Below are 22,200 nucleotides of genomic sequence, written 5' to 3'. Positions count from 1 at the left end.
GGGGTGGCCTTTTCACGTGAGTGAAAACAAAGCCAAGTTATAAACAGGTGATGAGGTATTCTGTATGAAGTGTACGTAAACTCAGTATCCTCCATATCCGTATATTACATCTGAATTATGTAACTCCATGTTCTGCCTTTATGAGGAGTAAATGTTCTGTATACATTGCTAGTACAGGAGAAAAAATGGTGCAGCATTCTAGTATGGGCCCGAGGGACCAGTGATTCAGCAAGCCCAAGATCAGTGGACAAAGAAAGATGTGTGGGGACAAATAGTCACTCGTTGAAAAAATGTGGGGTTTTCTTATATACTTAAAAAATACCCACGCTCTCATGGCCTTCACAACTGCAGGAGAGATCCAAGCCTGTCTAAATTTCTAAACTAGCCTAATCTCTAAATGTTGCACATGGAGCGAAAATATTTTCATATATTTTATAAAATTTTTATTCCATCTATTGAAAAAACCTACATAGCAACTCTTAGTGGGAAGGTAAATACATTGAGACATAGATTTTTCTCAGATATGGTACTCTTTTCATTTTGTATGCTGGAACATGCTATATATAAAATGACTGATTCCGCATGTCCATCTATACTGTGCATTTCACCTTACAGCACAGTCAAAAGCAAGCCAGCTATGGTGTGTTACTTTGGACGGATACCCTTCTGTAAAGCTCTTTTGGAAGCAATGCAAGTGCACAACTACTACTCTAAAATAGTGCTCAAAAAGATTAATTTTGGATTTTATGTCTTCCCCTCTTACAACAATACAACTGAAGGTAATTGCTAGATGCAACATAATCTTTTAATCTTGTAACACTTGGCATCAAGTGTCTATGGAAGGATGCATGGTAAAACAGTGCTGCTGCTGCTACTGCTGCTGTTAAACAGCCAGCAAAATAATATTTAAAGCTAGAATTTATTGCTCCAGATTTAACTTGCAGAACCACACTGTTGTGTACAAACCGTTAATCTCCATAGATGCTCAGACATGATTGTCTCCTTGTGTCTAAACACACAAAATACAAGCTGCTATCTGTACAGTTTACAGTACCAAAACACATATATCTGAAAATGAAGTATAGATATGTTACTTTTCAAAGATACATGATTTTACAGCAGGGGTTTACCCAAACTTTTTTTTTTACAGCCACTTTAAAAATAGACAACAACTTCACTAGTATAGCTAAGTTACATCAAATAAAGATTCAGTGTACTGAATGTGAATAAACTGGCCAATTCCCCGGCTTCCAGATTGTTTAAGTTTTGTTTTTGAGGAAACCCCTATACATAAATGAAAATAGTATCTGAGTATATTCTTCAATGGTGGACTAAGCAGTTTCTTAAAACAAGACTTTAGCTTGCCATTCACTTTGGACTGCCTTGAAAATAAGATATACTACTGCTTAAAAGAACCATCGGAATGCTTCAGCGCTGGGAACAGGTGTTCTCTATAAAAAAAAGCAAGAAAACAAGTTAAGCTTTCTTTCTGTGGCATTATAAAATAAGATTTCTTCTTGCTGTTTTTCCTTTACATTTCAGCCATATTTTTAGTTATCTACATATAACATGATGCCTCACATAAATCAACAATTAATAGAAATGTCCTCCTTCCAAAAATGTGCCATTTCAGGATTTTACACATACATACACTATGTACTATCTATTTCCTCTTTAATTAAACAACAAAGTAATGGAAATGAAAACATAATTATAAACATCTAGGACATATAACCAGGAAAATGGAGAGTAGTCATGGAATAACTGTACCATTTTGAAAAGGTTTCTGCCTATCCACTGACTTATTGGGTGTATGCTTGTAGTTGGGTGGTTTTGCAGACACACACTTTGGCAAGACATTTTTTTAATCCAAGAATAATGAAGACATTGATCTAATGATCACAATGTGCACTGTGACCTGATGCACCTTTGTTGATGTCTTGGGAGAACAGGGCAACATTTTCAACCTAGAGCTGGCTATCTCATTCCATATTTTGGCACTTAGGTTCGGATTCAGCAAAGCGCTAGAGCTTGAACTTTAAATATGCGAATGGTCCAACTGACTTCAACAAGAATAGTGACTTGCTTAATGTTGAGCACATGCATAAATGCTTTCCTAGATCTGGGCCTAAAATAAAAATGGCTTACTTTCCCCAGGTGCTGAGCACCCACAACTCCCACTGCAGGCAAGCATTCAGTACATAGAAAATTGCACCATGCTCTTAAGTGCCTTAATCAGCCCTTGGACACCCAGCTTTTGGCACCCAAGTCTGAACATACAGTGAAAGACTTAAACCATGATCTTGCAAGGTGCTGAGTGATTTCTATGAGGTACTGAGTGCCCTCAATTCCCTCTGCATTCAATGTGGGTTGATGGTGCTGGCATCCCAAAAGATTGGATCATGGGGTCTATTTCTGCTCCTACTATAGCTAATGACTTTACACTGACTACTGTGAGGGCAAGATCAGTCCCTTAAATCACTACATGCCAATTCACATCAGTTATCCCATCCGGCTGTATTTGGTTCATTAAGAAATATCCACACAAACAAATATTAAATCTGAAGAACTGTAACTAAAAAACCTAATACACAGTCTTAAGGAAACTGCAGATAAATATATTTGTGTTGAAACAGTGCTTGTGGATTATGCTAAAACTTTAATTAAAGAATGCCACTGAAAAGCAGTCTTTAAGCTATATTTTTATGGAGGTCCTTTAAATGTTTCCATTCCAAAATACAGCTAATAAATCATACACCCAGAAATTTGTATGGATGCAGTGCTAGATGCTTTGAGGCACCGCCAATCAGTTATATGAGTTAAGGCATCTTTTCAAAGTTCTACAAAACTAATAATTACCACGGCAAACATTTTATATCATAAAAGTAATCAGTTGTAATAACCAGGCTCAAACAGTATGCAGGTCCCCTTGCACAAACACTTAAAATTAATCAGTTTAATAAATATAGCAAGGGAATGAAAAGGAAGCAGAGTTCCTCCTGTTTTATCTTTATCATTCATTCCCACAGGAATATCAGAGAAGAAAGAATTTTTGCTGTGTAATCAGAATTCTAAACTATTCAATATCCTACTTCTACCTAGGAATGTTAAAGTTTAATAAATCTCTGAAATTGGCTTCCAAAAATGAGTCTGGTTGTTGTATAAATATGCTCTGAATATTTGAGTGTTCTTTGTTAGTATGTGCCAAAATAAGTATTGATTATGTCCCCTTTAACAATTCCTATTCTGTTCTGTCACACATGCTCAGTTCTAGAGTATGTACCTGTAATGACAAAACAAAGCAAAGCTTCCTTCAAAGGTATACCGAAGGGAGACTATATGCTTGCTAGACTATCCAGAGAGTTCTGTGTAGGTTGTAAGATGGCTGCTGATAATATAATTTATAAAGAAGTTGACTATAAAAGAAGCTTGAGTTTAGAACAATAGCAAGCAACCACATGTCTAAATCAACCTCAGAAGAATGGCTAATCACGTATAAGTATTACACTTACATATTGTCTTTGAAAGCAACATTTAAATATTCCACTATGAATACTTTTTTCTATATCTGGGGCTGAGCTGGCATTTATTTACTTTCTTGCAGCATCAAGCTGAGTTACTCTGTCAGACATTGTCCTATCAGCTGGAAGTAAAGGTGCAGTGTCTGATTAAAAGGTCAATCAGACCTTTAAATACACAGAATACTATTTCTGAAGGGCAAAGCTGCTGTTTAATATCTGTGCTTCTAAAAAACTACAAGATAAGGTCTTTTGCATCGGCATAGGAAATTATAATTAAACATATATTATATAATTAATATAATATCTATTGCACTAGCCACTGACTGGGGAATCAGCTGTGACTATTTTCAATCATTAAACCACACAAAAAACAAAAACAAAAAAAATGAGGATTGAATAAATGGATCAAATTAGCTCAAACCCAATTTATGGGATGAAATGTTTTGATTTTTGCCCTCACAACAGACAAGACTATAGCCAGGAGAAAAGAGATCTTTCAGCCTGTTTGATGGCTCAACACACCAATCCATAAGCTTAAGTGCAATGACCATCTACCTTCTGGTTGTATAAATTCAAGAGTCCCAGCTGGGGAATCAAACTCTTGATGAGATTACAGTGAGTTTCTGAATCTCGGTTATGCTTGCAGGGAATCATTATCCTGAGTGACAGGAAAGACAGATTCCCCTGGAAGTTAGGGGGAGGGGGAAGTAAGGAATAGAATTGGAGTTGATCAGCATTGTTTAAGGCAGCCTTCACTGCTCGTGCAGGTGCAAATACTGACAAACAGCAGCCACGTTCCCAGGAGGGAACTCAAAAACCTGCAGCCCCAGCCTCTCCTAACAGGTAATGCTATAAAGCATCGTGTTCCAGATAATTTATCTCTAAACAAATCTGATATGAAATGACCTTCAAGCTTAAAACTTTCTATTCTGTTTCTCTTTTGGTCAGCTTTAACTGCAAAAGTATTTTCTACATAAGTAAAGAAGTAGCTCAAACATTTGAAATATTATATTTTAATTGCATTTTTAAAGTCAGCTTCACATAAACAGCCTAGAGAATTACATTTTTGGCTTTAAGATAAGAGAAACACAATCAAATCTCTTTAAATAAACACACACCCAAAATAACATTTTAAAAGTTATATATATATTGGGCCTGTATCTATTCACATGGGCAAAAATGCCCATAAACTTTAGTGGGATCAGGTCCTTTATACAAATACACACATACACACGCTTCCAATACAGCAAAACAGCAAAATATACTGAAATTACAGACTCTTTAAATTCTTCACCACAGACTCTATTTTAATTTGAACTCAGCTACTTTTTTGGTGTAAGAGTTCAGACATTTTAAAAATGTATTCTGTATACACTGTTGCTGTGGGTGTAGCTCTAATACAGTGTTGCGATGCAAGTCTTTGCAACTGCTAGATTACATATTTCTATTATTATTTTATAGAGAGCATTAGGGAAACAATTTTGTAGCAGCATATGGAAATTTAAAAAAAAAGAAATGTATTTGAGAAGGATACATGGTTATGACCTAAGTATTTGTAATTTTTAAAGGAAAAAAAATTGCACAGCAGCAAATTCAAATCTGGTCTTTTACACACACTCAGATACTTGCAGGCCAGATTCTGAACCCCTTATTCATGCTGAATAGTATATACTGACATGACTAGTACCACTGAAGTGAACACACCAGGCCATGAGACACCCTTATGGAGTGCACAGAGTTTGGAGTGCACACAAGAAGCTGTTTCCTTCACTGGCATGGCCTGTGCAAAGGCCTATCATAATTACAGTCCCTGAACTTGGAGGAGTGCATGGACTATTCCCTTAATATGCCCCAAAGGCACAGGTATCATAAATGGAACATGCGGTCTCCTGACCCCAAACCAACCTGTGCAGTGGGCCAGCTGCACAGAAAAAAAGCAGGCTGGATGGTTCTGACAGTGCCCTGTGTACGGGGGAGCTTGGGAAAGGAGTGGCTCTCCGTGGGGGACATTCCCTCTCTCAAATCCACAGGTCCAGTTCTGTACTTGGGCCACTGGAAAAATGGCACAATTTGGCCCAGTGAGACATGTCATTACGACCAGACATTAGCACAAGCTGGAGAGTCTGGTGCCATGTGATGTGTGACTGGAGGGATAAGAAGCTAGTCTTCAAGGCCAAGGATAGATACTCACAATTCCTGCATGTACTGCATTTTGCATCCATTACCAGCCCAAGATCTGGGGCTGGCTACCAGTTACTATTTCCTAAGTAACTAGCTGAGTAGGTTTCTTGTGTATATGAATAACACAGGATTAGTTAGTTAAAGGACTAATAAGCTCCATGAAGCAGTCAGAAAACAGAGGAGGAGGCCAGGGAGCTGTCCAGGCATGTGGCATCCCTCTTGCCCATTCCATCAAGCCAGACCTATTACCTGCAGTGCTGCAAGCTGATGGAAGCTTCATTTTACCTGAGGTTTCTCTTTTAAGGCTAATAAAAGATGGCTGCTACTCACATGTCCAGGAATGAGTGTAAGTCTATATCCTCCAAAACACACCCACTCTCCCACCAGACTAGCCTTCCTCCCCATGCTACTCTCCTTGGAGCAGGTCTTAAAAGAGTAGGGACAAGGTAGGTATGAATACACAGAGTGTATTCTCCGAGATAGCTTGGTGGTTTGAGCATTAGTCTACTAAACCCAGGGTTAAGAGTTCAATCCTTAAGGGGGTCATTTAGGTATCTGGGGCAAAAATTTGTCTGGGGATCAGTCCTCTGTTGAGCAGGGGATTAGACTAGATGACCTCCTGAGGTCCCTTTCAACCTTGATATTCTAAGATCACACAAAGCCAGAATAAGTTACCTTTGTGCAGGAAACTATGCTAGGATTGGGAAGAAGAAATCCTTTCCCAGGCCATGGTGAGGTTGTAGGGCAGCTCTTTAAGACTGTAACCCTTGTGCTGCTTTCTGGAGATATTTGGTTCACACCCTTCTAACCTACACACCTCAAGGTCCCCTTCAAAGCGACTAGGACATAGAGTTAAGCTGTGCTGTGCACATGTTGTGTGAAGTCCCTATCTGCACCTTCTCTGCTGCCAGTTTGTTCCACCCATGAATATACTTACAAATATAGGAATGGTTTTGGGGTACCTAATAAATGCCAGATTCAACTCACAGAGTTTCCCTGAAATTCTCAGGCTAGCAAAGTTGGAGAACCATAGAGGAGTGTGTGAACTCCTAACCTTCCATACCCTGGAAATCTGCACAGAAGAGAAACTACAGGCTGCCTTTTCAAGCTACTTCTCGGCCCTGCTCCCAACCCTTCCTGATGGATCTTTCTGAGCTATGCTGCCATTGAACAAGCTAGCTGTGCTGGCACAGAGACAAGTTATTTGTGTCTCAGGTAGGCATGAATACAACTTAGGCATGAATATCTACTAACAGAGGGAGGGGAGGGGAGGGGAGGGGGGTTGGTTCCACAGGGAGCTGCTCCTCCCCCTCCAACCCTGACATCTCCTCTCAAAATCTTGCGAAGTCCTAACCCCCAGAAGAGCTTCCATAGGATCTGGACAAAGATGGAAGCATGCCATGGAGCTGTCATTTTCAACATCTGCCAGAATCTGCTGGGTTCTGCTACCTTCCACCCACAGAACCTGTCTTTCTATTTATTATAAATTATACCATACTGTAACAGATATCCTCTAACAACCAACTTAAGACTGGACTTGTCAGTTAAGTGGGACAAGTACTTCAGGTCAGAAACTCAGTGGTGAGCTTATTTTAACAATCTGAGTTAAAATATCTCTTACCATACCTGAACCACATTCCTGTCTTCCTTCATACCAGGGATGAGATTTAACATTTATGTTAAAAATCAGTTTTATTTGCTTCAAGAGGACATGAATCTTTTTACTGGCAGTTATTTTTCCACTTGCACTGCATTTCTTCCATGCTGTATTTGACACAAACCAGATTTAGAACAGACCAGATTAGGAAACTCATTTGACTTCCTCCGCCACCAAGTTCGTACAGCAAAAAGTAAACCACTATGCTGGATACTACATAGAAATAAAAACTGAATCATTGATTCAGGACCAGGTTGTCATACCCTAACTCACTTTCAGTACCTTATTCAGCGAGCAGTCCCACAGATTTCAAGGGGCTATTTGAGGAGTGAAGTACAATTCAAGGCATCAGAATTGGCTAGTGGTAATTACAGAACTAAAGACCTGTCCTCACAGGGCCAGATTTCTCCACTTGTACTCACTGTCAGTAGTAGCCAGTAGCAAGTAGCCCCAATTGAAATAAATGGGTCTACTTATGGAGTAAGGTACTTCTTGATGGGAATAAGGATAATAGGATATGGTCTTTATTTATATTCAGTAGTTGACATTATTTGTTTCATATATTTGTTTTCTTTTACTTGAATGTACTTGGAACATCTTTAAAAAGCATGAGATTAAATTTTGAGAAATGGGTGAAGAATTTTAACATTTTAAAAATATCAGTAAATAGTATCACTGTGGAAAACAGTAAATACAGATCAGTAACTGCATGGAACCAGAACTAGTATTGAGAAAAATATCAGCCGTGAAATATTAAGGTCCAGATCATGAAGTCCCTAATCCTGCTGGTGAGCACCTACACCTATGAGTAGTCTCACTGGCTTTCAAGGAAACTACTCACATAAGTAAGATCTCCGCAGCATCAATAGGTGCTACACCATCTAGTCCTAAATCCTTAAGGGCTAGATTGTGCCATTAAACAGAGCTTCTTTGAACACTGGCATGTACATGTGGCATGTTCTTCACCACAAGAAGCAGGAAGAGCTTCGGAAAGGAACAGTTTTGCCCGTCTTCTTCTGGGCTGGGGAATAATTTGCTGCAGTCCCTTTCTAGCACACACTCTCTCTCTCGTATGCCAATTCAGCTCTGCTGGCCAAAAACCTAAGGGTTGGAGCCAAGGCTCTGCATCTCCCCACCCATCTGCTCATGAGGGGGAGTAGCAGTTTGTAGATCCTGCTTTTCCCCATTGCCCTGCACCCAAAGCAGTGATATGGAAAGGCTGTGCAAGATGGTGGTGGGGATCTTGCTTCCCTTTCTGTTACTCTGCAGCCATGATCTGGCCCTAAACAACAGTCCTTAATTAAAGCTTTCTGTCAAAGGTGAATCACAAGAAATCAACATCAGAGAAATGTCATTTAACATTTTTTAATTCCTAAGGATTTTCATCTATACCTGAAGTTGAGGACAGAGCTGATTAGCTGCTGAAGGCAGCTTCCAAGCTGCTTATGATGACATTATTATTATTTATTATTTAATAAATAGAGCCCAAAGGCCTCCATCAGGATCAGGGATTGTTCCTTGTTTGTTCTGACTGGCCTCTGACAATCTGTTTACTTTTTTTCAGGGAAGGAGAACGGACATGTAGAAGCACTGTAGTAAAGTGAGCTAGGAAAAATGTTAACCTGACCAGAGGAGATATGAATTAGTACCTTCAGGATCACAATTCAAATTAAAATATGGTAGCAGCCAATTTATTTACTTTAGCTCATGTGATATTAGGAACAGTTTATAATGTAATTCTAAACACTGCATTTGGCTATTTCACATCAACATAATATAACTATCAAGAGGTTATATTACAAAAAATACTAAAAATCAAAACCACTCATTACCCATTTCCAGCTCTGTCCTTGTTCCCTTCTAAAATCTGTCTTGCTATTTCTTCTCATTCTACTTTGCTATGAATTAACAGCTATAAACTCCCTTCTCCCGCCACACACACACAGTCTGTCACCATAGTAATTTAATCCCTAAGAACACCATCCATCAGTCCCTATCACTTAGCCCTTCCTCCCCCACAGGCATTCATGTTAACATTCAATCCATTAATAAGAAATCCCTGTTGGTACATCATCCTCTGGAACATGACTTAGCACTCAAGCTTTGAATTCTCTTTAATGTCCCCTAGGTTACCTTTTTTCTAAGAAACCTCTATCTCAAGACATAGATGAGGCCTGGTTGTCATCACCAAATCTAAATACATTTCTACCCCAATATCATGTGACCCGACATAACACGAATTCGGATATAACACGGTAAAGCAGTGCTCTGGGGGAGGAGAGGACTGCGCACTCCAGTGGATCAAAGCAAGCTCGATATAACGCGGTTTCACCTATAACATGGTAAGATTTTTTGGCTCCCGAGGACAGCGTTGTATCGGGGTAGAGGTGTATATATTTCCTTTCTCTTGAACTACGCTGGCTACGAGCAATCCTTGCTCCTTCTTCCCACACCGTCTAATCAATATGACATCATGAGCAATTAATCCATTAGGATTTCTCACACTGTGAAAGTAGCAGAGTCAGTCAAAAAATGGTCACAAAAAGGCTTCCTTGTTTGTGGCAAAAATATCAAAAAATATCAACCAGCTCTAGTAATTAGTTGTGACATCTTCAATTTACAGGAGCAAGGGATTGTTTTTAATCAATGTAGTGATTGTTAAAGGTGCCAGACTGACAGTCCAGAAGCCTGGTGAACTCAACATATCCACAGATCAGGTCCAGCAGCAGAAGAGCAGCAGCACAGTCTTCCCTACAGTATTTAACCCAAATTCCTCAGCTGGAAGGATCACCTCTAGAGATTAAAAGGTAGTAAATCGTTTCCTAGGCCATTCAGACCTTGGCCTCCCTTCAGAGTCCCTTTACAATGACAATTAACACTCAACTTGGCATGATTTTGTGAAGTGGCCACCCTCACGGGACTTAGACCTCCAATTCATTTTACAATGGGCCACCAAACAATCATTTTAGTATTACAGTTTATAGGCATCACCATCCTGGGCTGGACTGAACTAGTGATTTACAGGGGACAGGTTTCATATTTCATTACCAATCCCTTCTTTCATCTAGTCCCCCACCACTCAATCACTGGTGAGTTCACTATTCATATTAATGACCTCTCCAAACATCTTCTTGTCTGACTCTTTCTCTCCCTGATACATTTTGTTTTTGTTTTGTCACTGTCATCCACTCAGGAGATCACACCTTCAACATAATCCACTTCTGGCTTCCCTTTTTCATCTCTAGCTCTCTGACACTGTGTCAGGATGATCACTCCTTCCACAAATTAAAAATTGCATTCCTTGAGCCTATACTTTCCTCTAGTAACCTAAAAATACACAGGCCAAGCAGTGCCCACTCAATGAATCATCTCAGTCCTCCATTTGCTAGCATCATCTCCCTTCCTCCCATTTATCAGCTTGTCAGTACTAACAACTTCATCATCTCCTTAGCTCTTGATCAGCTTGACTTCCTCTGATCTTATATAGCTTCCCATGCCACATGTTCACCCTGGTACCCAGATCATCTCCAATGGAAAAGAAGTTGAATAAATTGGAGTTCACTATCCACTGGGACATGAGGAAGACCAGTTCACTATCTTTAAAATCCCCTTCTAGTGCATGAAGATTGAATGTCTCTTGTCAATCATCATCCAGGATCTTGGGAATTCAGTGTCAATCCAAATCCCTTTTCCATTCTAACGCTTCTCCCTGCAATCCCTCTCCACTGAGGTAGTGTTTGCTACCATCTTTCTTTTGAAAATCTAAGGCCATGTCTACATTAGCAAGCTTACAGTGGCACAGCTGTACCGATGCAGCCGTGCCACTGTAACATGGCTCGTGCAGTGACATAATTAAACCACCTAAAAATGTCAGTGGGAGAGCATCTCCCACTGATGTAGCTCTGTGCACATGAGCGCTTATGCCGGTGAAACCTATGTTGCTCAGGCGTGTCTTTATTTCACACTCCTGAGCAACAGAAGTTTTGCCCACAAAAGAGGTAGTATAAACATGGCCTAAATGTTATGTCACTTAATCACTGCTTTAGCTCAGCCACCTTTTTCTCTCTCCACCTACAACCTGTCACCCCTTCCACAGCACTTCTAATGGCCACTGCTGTCCCAGTTACAACCATCACTGGTCTATGAACAAAACCACCTCCTCAGAAGATCCCCCACCCACTCCCAAAAAATGGCTGTCATAGTCTTCTCCTCCACCTTGCAATATTATATTAGCATAATTTACCATTAACTCCACTGGAGATTTCATTCTGGCTTTGAAAGCTGCAGACTACCCCACCACCACACACCAGAAAAGGTCTCATATGACCCTTCCTTTCTCTCAACAAAGTCATGGAGAAAGTATCTGCCTCTGATGAAGTGGGATACCCACGAAAGCTTATGCTCCAATACTTCTGTTAGTCTTAAGGTGCCATAGGACTCTTTGTTGCTTTTTATGGAGAAAGCAGGAACCTCTGAGCAATTTAAGCATCTTTCCCAGCACACACTCTTTGACTGCTTTCAGTATGGTTTTTAACTCTGTCACCATCTCCAAGAATGAGCCTCTTTCGGCAGTTAATGATAAATGCTCTGCCCCAACCACAAATTCCTCTGTCTTCTTACACTATTTGATATCAATGCAGCTTTCAGTATTATCAATAATTTTGCCCTTCTTTAAACCATGATCATCTCCAGCACTGTCCTCCCCTGGTTGATCTGTCTCTGGGCTGACTGCCACTTTCCCCATCAAGACCTTGAAGACCAACTCTGCGTCTCAGTTCATTCACTGGCCTATCTTGACTCTGTCAGCTCCTGGCTTCACCATAATGTTCGACTGCAGAATACATCAACTACAGCAGTGGTCCTCCTGGATAAAAAGTCCCATTTGTCTCATGTTTTTAATTTTGCTCTTATTCTCCTTAAATCAGATCTGTACTTTGCCCCACAACCAGAGACTTCAAGCATCATACCAGACACCGATAATATTTTCTGATATTTTGATTATGTGTATATTTTTCTAACATCAGCTATAAAACATTGCAAGAATTCATCCTTACCTTGATGCAGCTTCTGCTGAATTTTTTATTCATGTTTTTGTCACTTCCTGTCCTGACTATAGCAGTTCTCTCCTTTATGGTCCGAATGCAATAGGCTATTATTTTTCTATAAAAAGTAAGGTCGTTTCACTCCGATCTTTTGTGAGCTTCTACTGGCTCTAAATCCAGATCAAAATTGTTTATTGTGAGAACTCTCTGTAGCTGTGTTCTACCCTACCTATCTGTCCTCATCTCCACTCTTTTGACTACTACCTATTTTGAACTCCCCTGTGTCCACTTCCTACAAAATTCACTGTAATTGTCTTGAATTCAGTGTGTTGCCCCATCCATCTGGAATTCTCTCTCTCTTTTCCCCACTCTTTAAGCCACTAAATAATCTCCTCCCTTTAAAACCTCTCCGTTCTCCTTACCTTACAAATGACTCTTTTAATAAAGTGTTTTATGATATTGAGTATTAAAGATACTACATAAAATAAATTGTAACTCACTGCAAGTCAGCATGGAGCTGAAACGTGCACTGTCCTGAGACAATAAACAAGGAAGGTTTCTGAAATGTTCAGAATTCAGTAATCTCAGTAAAAACACTCAGTAACAGCAGGAAAAAAGAAACACTAACGTAGCTAAATAAGCAAGTATTTGATGAGTTTGTTACCCTTTAAGAACAAGGCACCAAGTATAACCTAGACTTGAGCTATTGTTGGTTTTTATAATATTGCACTCATCACTGTAGTATCTGAGCACTTGGTTAAATATTAAGTAACAGTGAAACTTCAGAAAACTGCAGAAATCCAGTAGGCTTAATAGGTAACCTGGCTATGGATTTTTATAGTTTTAAAATAAATTAAGAGGAAGCCTGGGACTTCCAGGGAGGAGAAAATATTCCCTATAATGTTTGAGACTAGAAGTTAACAAGCCTGCTGAGATCTTTTTAGCCCCTGCAGAGCTAAGGCTTCAACATTATTAAATGGCTGTCGCATCTGAAGTATGGTGCAACATAACTCAATAAACAATAGAAAACATATGATGCTGAATAGGGGGAGGCTTTAGATTAACCTGCAGAATAATTCAATTTTAGGACAGGTATTTGCATGTGATGAAACAAGATATGACTGCAAAAAATCCACCCAAAAAAGAAAAAATAAACCACTGTAGCTTTGAGTTTCCAAATAGTAGAATAGTGTCAAATGAAACAACGTTATTGTTCAGTGTGAGCGCTCAAAGGAGAGATTTAAGGGGACAAGAACAAATGGATAGATTGAATTTTCCCCAATATATATAGATTACAACAACAGAGAATGTTTTTTGAGGACAAAACTATTCCTCAAAAATAATTGTGCCTATAGGAAAATTTTTCAAAAGCGTGTAAGTGACTTAGGGACCTCATTTTCAATAGCAGTTAAGTCCCATACAGTCACTTATGAGATTTAGGAACATTTTCAAAAAGTGACATGGGTACTTAGGAGCCTAAATCACTTAGATACTTTTGAAAATTTTACCCTAAACCTTTCACAACATGTCCTACACAAAGACCATTTAAAATTTAAAAGCAGTGATTGACCAGATCCTGTAATATTTTATTAGACCTAAAGTTGAGAGTTCTAGGTTTACCTGCATAGGGATATTTTATTAAGCAAACTTAAACTTTAAAACCTACACATTCAGGGTACCAACTTTCCCTTCATTGATACTTTTTTTGGTATAGTTTGAAATGGTTTGTTCCTAGTTCTACTGCACTATCAGTACAACAATGGTCACTATACAACAAATACATTAATGGTGGTACAGCAATTTGTAACTGGCTTTTATCAACTGGGATTATTATCAAAGTCTCTGAAGCAGACTTTTAAAAATATATATATATTAAAAGCATTTCCACATACTTGCTATTCAGTGTGCCAACAGCTGAAGTCCTAACTCATTCCTTACTAAAGCAAAACTCCCACTGACCTCAGAAAGACTTTTGGAAGACTAAGTAATAAATATAAACTGAGTGGGAACTTGAGGATCTGGCCAATTAAAATAAAATATTAATACTTTATATAAATGCAAATATTTAGGCCCTAACTCTGCAACTCTTACACTGCATAAACGGTACAGTGAGGTACTCAGACAAGGAGTCCTATTGACTTAAATTAGACTACTTGGCAAGCAGTTCATAGCCCACACAATGTAGTTATTTGTATGATCCAAGCACTGGACAAATACACCACTAGATAAAATTTTCAAAGGCACCTAAGTGACTTAGGAGCGTACTCCGATTGGCTTCTAAGTGCCCAGGTCACTTTAGAAAATGGGGTTTAGGTTCCTAAGACCCTAAGGCGCGTTTCAAAATTTTACTTATTACGCTTATTTCTGCCAAACAAATATTTGGTCTTATTTACCATATAAATTGTGAACCAATCAGTTCAACCCCACCAAATCAATATGCATTGATTTCAGGGGAGTTACACCAGCGTAAAACTGGAAAAATGCAGTGATGAATCAGTCACAATGCTAGATTAAATCCTGGCCCCATTGAAGTCAATTTCAAAACTCCCATTGACTGCAATGGGGCCAAAATTTCACCCATTGTCTTTATATAAGGTATAATATCTTAAGATCGCTGAACCAAATTAAATCTTGACTTAAACAATGTGCAACCTCACTAAAATAAATGGGGTTTCCAAGACTGTAACTCAGGGCTGAATTCAATCTATAATCTTGACTCATCAGTTTTTTAATCTACAATATTTTTAAAAGGTGTGCAAAGAAATATTCCATGCAATGAAATTACAAAAAAACTGTCATAACTTGTTAATCTCATTCAGACATTTTACTGATGAACAATACTAGACTAGTTAATACAAATTATTTTTGAATAAAAAGTAGCGTTTGCAACAACAAAAAAGTTTAACCAGATATGACTGTCTGTCTGATTCCTTAAAATTAGGTGCAATTTAGTACCTAATTCTGGTGGTGCTAGATTTCTTTAGTGGTGGTCCATTTCATTTTAAAAAGCATTCAACTGTTTTGTTCCCGTCTCGCACAACACAAAATTCTAGTGCATTTCATCAACAGTAGTCTGTGAATGTCTCCCATCAATGGTGAACTAAAAATTTGGGGATTTTATTATATTAATAGGTTGAATTGTACACTAATATTTTGTGTGGTTTTTGTTTGGTTTGGATTTCTAAAAATTACATAAAGACAGTAAGAAAATATGAAATTTAATAAAAAGATTAAATACCATCTCTGTTTAAGAAGGTACCAATTCCTTTACAGTTTTAAAGATCAAGAACCCCTTAGAATTGTTGATCAGTAAAGGGACAGCAGGCCTGATCTGGAAAGGTGCTGAATGCTTTTTCCAAGGTCCTCAGTTCACTGGCCTCCCATACTTAATTGAAAGATGAAGACACTTCACACTTTGCAGGACCCTGTCCCATGTGTAGAACTGCAAATGGCTTCAGTGAGATTTCTGAGCAGCTGCAGGATTAAGTCGTATGTCAACCAGAGTAAGTGAAGATGCCTGCAGCTCTTCCAGACTATACCCTGAAGCAGCAGCAGGCGTCATTGTGATGCGCATTGTTTCGATGGGACCTCAGCTGGCCAAAAGGAACTAATTATTTAATTCATGTCTATCATACCCATCATTGTAATATCCAGGGGAATGCTGCAAAAAATTAATTAAAAAAGCTGTTGCAAAGTTTCAGCAAAACTGCCTCTGTCTCCTCCACCCACTGACAAGATAAAAACCTCTTTGGCTACATGCTCAATTTAAGAAGCAGCAGCAGAAAACAAGGAAACACAGAGAAACAAATGGATCTTGCCCTGTTTCTAAAAAATAAAGAAACAATCAAATAAAATCCCCAGATTCTGATTCTAGTATACTGCAAGGAGAAGTGAATTCCAGAGCCAAGAACCTTCCCCTAAGAATGTTCTACCACTTCCCCTAAGATTTCAGTCATGGAGATGGAAAAACAAAACCATTGTGGCAGAATACAACTGCACAACAAGGAAGAAACTGCGAAGTCCCAGACTGGTGCGGGCTTTATGGCTGATAACCAAAATCTTGAAATGAGCCCATAAGAGACTGATGCAGTTACTTAGATTGCATGCTCTGTGGGTCAGCAACTGTCTTTTTCTTCTGTGTTTGTACAGAGCCTAGCACAGTGGGGTTCTGGTCCATGACTAGGGCTGGTAGGCACTATGCTAACACAAATAGTAACTAAGAGTAATAATTAATTCACTGCACAACAGCAAACACAGACAGTGAGGTGATCACTAAACACAGAGAGTAGTTTTGGCTTCCTTCTGACTTCCCAGTTAGTCACCCTGACATTCACATTAGCTGCCTGTTCCCTCCCAGTTTTCCTTCACATTATTGATTCCCATCACAATATGTAACTTAAAGCTAGAAAGACATGAGGAAAAATGCCTCCTCTGAGCCACACTAATTGACCCCTGCCCACCGAGCTCTATAGTGTTGCCTTAACAATGTTCACATTTGCCACCAAAACAAGAAGCAAAAGTGCCGAGGTTGCCCACAGGTCCCCTCATTCCCTAGTGGCAATGCCATATGCTCCTACATTTTCAGGGTCAAATGCTGCTTCCACTGAAATCAGTGGACCCAATCCTTTTCTCAATTAACTCAGTCTCAAAACCCACACTGAGTTCAAAGGGAACACGATTAGGCCCTTCATATTTAAATTTTAATATTGAAAACTTATTTCTGAATGGAAGATAAGCGTGCTTATTTTTTCAATGGCAACTAAATTAATTAACATGTATCTTTTATGAATAAAGTACGTTACACTGAATCTTGTAATACTATGCCCACCTATGAAAGGTACATAATGTTGTGCTCAAATCCCACTCTTACTCAGCTGAGTGACTCTGTGCTTGATTTTGATATTCCACTGGTTTAAATCAGGAGTGGTGCAACTGAAATCAATGGAGTCACACCAGCATAAAACTGACTAGTGAAATCATAATCAGGCCTATTGACTTCAAAGAGTGAGAAAGGCACAAAGTAAGATTTGGGTTTTAGTCTTTATAACTTACAGTAGGAGTTAGATAAATGTGTAGTAATGGGAGGAAAATAAGTAATCTCTCTGGACTAAAAACTGTTATGCCTCTTTAACTGTAAATCGAAATGAACACAGTGTATACATACACGAGTATACAGAGTGATACACGGCATCAATCTTATTTTCATACATTTATTAATACTATACATAAAGTCACCTAGTAATAATAAAATTCTGTTAAAAATACTAGAGCACAGGTAATATAAGAAAAACATGGAAAAATAAAATCAGTTTGAAAAAAAGACTGGAAGGGAAGCATTTAATTAAAAATGTAAGGGTCAGGTAATCTGAAAGCATTAATGAGAATCTGTTTTAAACTTAGTGTACTAACCTTGAAAGTTATATCATATGCCTTCATTGCACCAGGACAAGAACAGATTTAAGGGGAAAAAAGAAAGATGAATTCAGTGCTTTCAACCAATTTACTGACTTTTTTGCATAGTTTTACTTCCAATCTTTAGTCATTTCCATATTTTGTAGACAATATCCTTTATATTTTGTATGTAACTGACAACCACAATTTTCAAATGTATATAATGGAATTTGAACCCTTGATTCTTACTAATTGTCTCAGTAAGGTGCCTACCTAGGCCATAGTGTATCACCTAAGGAGATCTGTTGATTTACAAAGACCACAAGACAAGCTAGCTTGAGAAGCCAGTTCAGCAAGCAGACTATGCTCACCCACCTGCAACCACGACTGCTGTTTCAGTTCAGTCATGTAGGCCCTGTCACTCTCTGACATGCTTCCAGCTGGTTGCCTTACAACCAGAATAGTGTTGCTGCACATGTGCTTGAGGCAGTCATGCTGTCATTCTTTATTATTTAATTAAAAAAGAAGAAGAAGAAAGAAGAAAAATGACCAAAAATAGAGAGTTATCCAATTTGGGAACTTTTCCTTTCCTACTGACAAATAACATGCCTGTAAGGATATTACCCACACGCCATAACATGCTTTGTGACTGGATATGACCTACGGAGAATGAACGTCTACTGATATCTCTACAGCTGGAGAGAGAAATCTGCTTCCTTCCAGTCATAATATAGCAGCAGAGGTGTGTGTGACAGCGAGAGAGAGAGAAAAAATGAAGAAAAGCAGTGAAGGCAGATGGTTATGGAAGTACACAAGTGGCTAATAAAACCATGGTTTTTTTACTAGCCACAGCAGTTAAACAATTTTAATGGGTAGCATTCTCATAACATGCCTGAACAATTTTTAAGGCTGTAGAACACCTTTGTCAGGAGCAAGGAAATTTATGAAATGTGTTTAGAAATGCACACAAACTCATACAAAAGTCTGATAACATATAAACTAATCTCCTCTAGAAATATTTCACTTTCTGAACAAATCAATAATCCATCGGGATCAGTTATCATAAATAATAAATCACAGAGGCATCTTGGTTTACAAGCCTAACAAAAAAAAACTTTTTGCCTAAATAGTATAACAAAGTTCAATGTCGCTGAACAAACCAGTGCCACTGAAAAAAGTAATCTCTCTTTAAATTGTGGATCAATATTAAAATTCAGCATGATCTGTTTATTGCAGAGTGGGTGATTATAAACATTCTTTGAAAACTTTCTACAAATATAACAGAAGCATATTGTTGACCAAAACCAGTAAGTGAAATCAAAAGTTAACAGCTGATGTCTAGCATCAGAAAAAATCCATATAATCTGCTGTATTTCTGTGATACTGGATTACTTACAAAAAGCAGCTGAAGAAAATGTATAAAAATGGGCTAATAACCAAACTTTCAACCAGGATAGTTCATTCTTGCAAGGAGGAATGAACATGATCTTTTTGATGGGACTCAATATAATACAATAAATCACAATGGCAAAATTTTAATATAAAAAAACAAAATTTCCTTCAGTTCAATGGCAATATTAATATCAAATAAGGCTGTATCCATTTATTTGGTGTCAAACAAACTGAAGGATTGTTTTTCTTTACCCCAAGACCCCACCCCTTGTTGGAGAAAACTCCTGCAACCAATGATTTAGAAAATAACCACAAAACACATGCAAACTGGAAAGTTGCAATTTCTCACTTTGTTGCTATTTTCTGTGACTGCAAAACTTAATCTGTCACCCAGCATACACAGTACTCCTCTGGGTTCTAAATCTACCATTCCCCCGACACCTTCAGACACGTCTGATATGTGCATCTACCAGCAGCACTACAATTTTAATAATGACAAGGGATTACATATGATTACTAGTCTTTCCTCTGTCTTGTTTTCCTTTGTCTAAAAATATTACCTAATAGCCATTTTACATATTTTTTTGTATTTTTATCATTGTCTCGTACTCAATACATGAACTGAAATTTCCACAACATCATATCTGTCTGTGTCTTTTGCATGTCTAGCAAACTTGAAAACCTGTCTATACAGCTTTGTGATATTCAATACATTGTCAGTTCTGAGGACACATTGTAAAAATAAATGTATATACAGTTCAATCAGACATAATTTCAGTCATACCTGTGCTTATTGTTTACATCACATTTTAGTACACCAAAAAAGGATTACGTTGTAAAATCCATTGCCAAAAAGAATTTGTAGCACATTTCACCAAACTATTTAACTCTGAGACTAATTATCTTTCTTGAATCAAATTGCCATCAGTCACCCTGAAAATAACTAGTTATTACTTTGTTCTGAACTGCTGACCACTAAAAAGTCAGGTGTTCAGCTACATTCTTTTCCCTCTCTCTTCCCCCTCCTCTCCACCAAAATCAAAGATAATTACCAGTCAGATAGAAAACACAGTAGATAAAGCACAGAGATCTCATAATGACAACAATTAAGTTAGAAAAAATAAATAAACACCCCCATTTGCTTTCAGGTTTAAAAGTGTTTACCCTCCACCACTGGTTTCATGTTAGTAAAAATCTGTTCCATGTCACCAGACAGAACTCTTTAAAATAACAGAGACGGTTCACATCAATGTGGATGTGCCCAGCATGTGCAGGAGTGTAAAAGAACTCTCTTAACGAAGATTTTAATTCATCATCTGTGATGTTAGTTACTAGATGAAACTATAGTGATTTCTTCCAGGGACCAAAATAAAAATGCCAAAGAGATTCCCCGCCCCCCTCCCCCACTTCCTTCACACTCTTATTTAAGAGCATCCCCCACCCTCTGCTTTCAGGGTAGGTTCATACCAGGTGCCAGTGAGGGAAGCCAGTGTCACAGGGGCAATAACCCTTACAACCTGAATGAAGCTTCAGAAAAGGGATGCTGCATCTTGAAGCTAGACAAGACGCACTGGAGGGGTGGGGGGAGGGGGTTGAGCAGGGACGGAGGGAGGCTGGGGAAAAAGAAATCATCTCCTCTGACCTCTAGTGAAGTGCCAGGTTTTTTCTTTAGCTCTTCACATTTTCTAAATTTGCAGATCTGGTGTCCCGTTTTGCGGTTCCTGCAGCTGCTGCAGACGCCACAGTTGATGAGCCTCTTGCAGGGCACGCAGACCCCACACCTTTTCCTCTTCTTCTTGGCAGGGTTGCCTGCCCCTCCTCCCCCGCCTCCTCCTCCTCCCGCCCCCCCTCCTCCGGCGGCTCCCAGGGAGGAGGAGGACGAGGAGGAGGAGGAATGGTTCTGCGGGCAGTCTGCCAGATTGGCAATTTGAAACGCACTGTCTGTGACGGCTGCTGAGGCTGCTGCGGGGGAGTGAAGGGCTGTCATGACGATGACCCCTGGAGGTAATGAGATGCCCCCTAAAGCCGGGATAGCGGAAAAAGTCCCCACGCGCTCGGGGAGATTCATTATCTCTGCTTCAGCAGCGCCGCATTTGAGCTTGTTCATGCATTCCCCAGCCAAAGGTCTGCAGTGGTCGGGGGATAAGGTGGAGAGGAAATTATTATTTGCCATTTGCAACGCGGGCTGCTCGGCTGGCGCGCAGCCAGGCTTGCCCAGCCGCTGGGACTCGTTCCGATGGTGCATGCTGCTCCTGCCGGCGTGCAGCGAGGCGGAGGCGGCGGCGGAGGAGGCGGAGGAGGAGGATTTCCTTGCACCAGCCGCGCCGCCGGGGACCGTGTTGCCGCCGCCGCCGCCGCTGCCCCACAGCATGGCGGTGGCGGCATGTAAAATAGAACGAGTGTCTCCCGGGGAGGGGGCGCTGAACAATGCCTAAGGAAGGGGCCAAGTTGAGTGCTAAAGACAGCACACATACCTGTAAACCAGAGACAAGAAAATGTGTGAAAACAAAGTGTTCCCCGAGGGCATGCCAGATGGCAAGTAAAGAGAAAGCAGCGGACGGTCTGAAGAACAAATGAAATATGAAGTAACTAGAGAAAGTCCACAATGCATTAGAAGATAACTGAATCAACACACGTACTAAGAGCTTCCACATACAGCTGATAAGAGGCAGAAAAAAAAATGGAGGGGGGGTTTTGGAAGAACTACCAGCTGCCACAGTGTCTTTGTGTCTGACGGTCATTAAGTTTGAATCACCAGCACAGCTGGCCCTGTTTAGGTCTTAATTACATGTACCAAGGACAGATCTCAATTGTACGAGCTATTTGATGGTGGTTGTGATTGTGGGTAGAAAAGAAGGTGTGTTCTGCTTGTTTTTAAAAATGAAAAAGGAGAGGAAATAAAAATTTAAGCAGGCGCAATTTCAGTTTTTGCCTCAAGAGCCTCAGCTAGCTGAAAATCCCATTCCTCTGGAGCTCTTTCCATTTCCAAGCCTATGGGGGCTGCACAGACTGTTTC

General features: G+C 39.5%; 1 protein-coding gene across 1 annotated transcript; it reads right to left on the bottom strand.

Moving 5' to 3' along the window:
• Nucleotides 1-209: 209 nt before the first annotated feature.
• On the bottom strand, nucleotides 210-21,561 carry CXXC4 (CXXC finger protein 4). Its single transcript, XM_032794255.2, has 2 exons — nucleotides 20,827-21,561; nucleotides 210-1,451 (listed from the first exon to the last, which is right to left on the bottom strand). Exons 1-2 carry the CDS (start codon nucleotides 21,553-21,555, stop codon nucleotides 1,407-1,409), a joined length of 774 nt encoding a protein of 257 aa, XP_032650146.2. The 5' UTR covers nucleotides 21,556-21,561; the 3' UTR covers nucleotides 210-1,406.
• Nucleotides 21,562-22,200: the final 639 nt, after the last annotated feature.

The sequence above is a fragment of the Chelonoidis abingdonii genome, chromosome 5, assembly GCF_003597395.2.
Source record: "Chelonoidis abingdonii isolate Lonesome George chromosome 5, CheloAbing_2.0, whole genome shotgun sequence".
Taxonomy (NCBI): Eukaryota; Metazoa; Chordata; order Testudines; family Testudinidae; genus Chelonoidis; species Chelonoidis abingdonii.
This window is presented reverse-complemented; position numbering and strand designations above follow the sequence as displayed.

Excerpts from the sequence above, each read along its gene's own strand:
- CXXC4 (XM_032794255.2), bottom strand. The coding sequence starts at position 21,555 with ATGCTGTGGGGCAGCGGCGGCGGCGGCGGCAACACGGTCCCCGGCGGC. Across the intron at positions 1,452-20,826 it reads AACCTGGCACTTCACTAGAG|AGAACACCTGTTCCCAGCGC; the intron begins GTCAGAGGAGAT and ends TTTTTTTTATAG.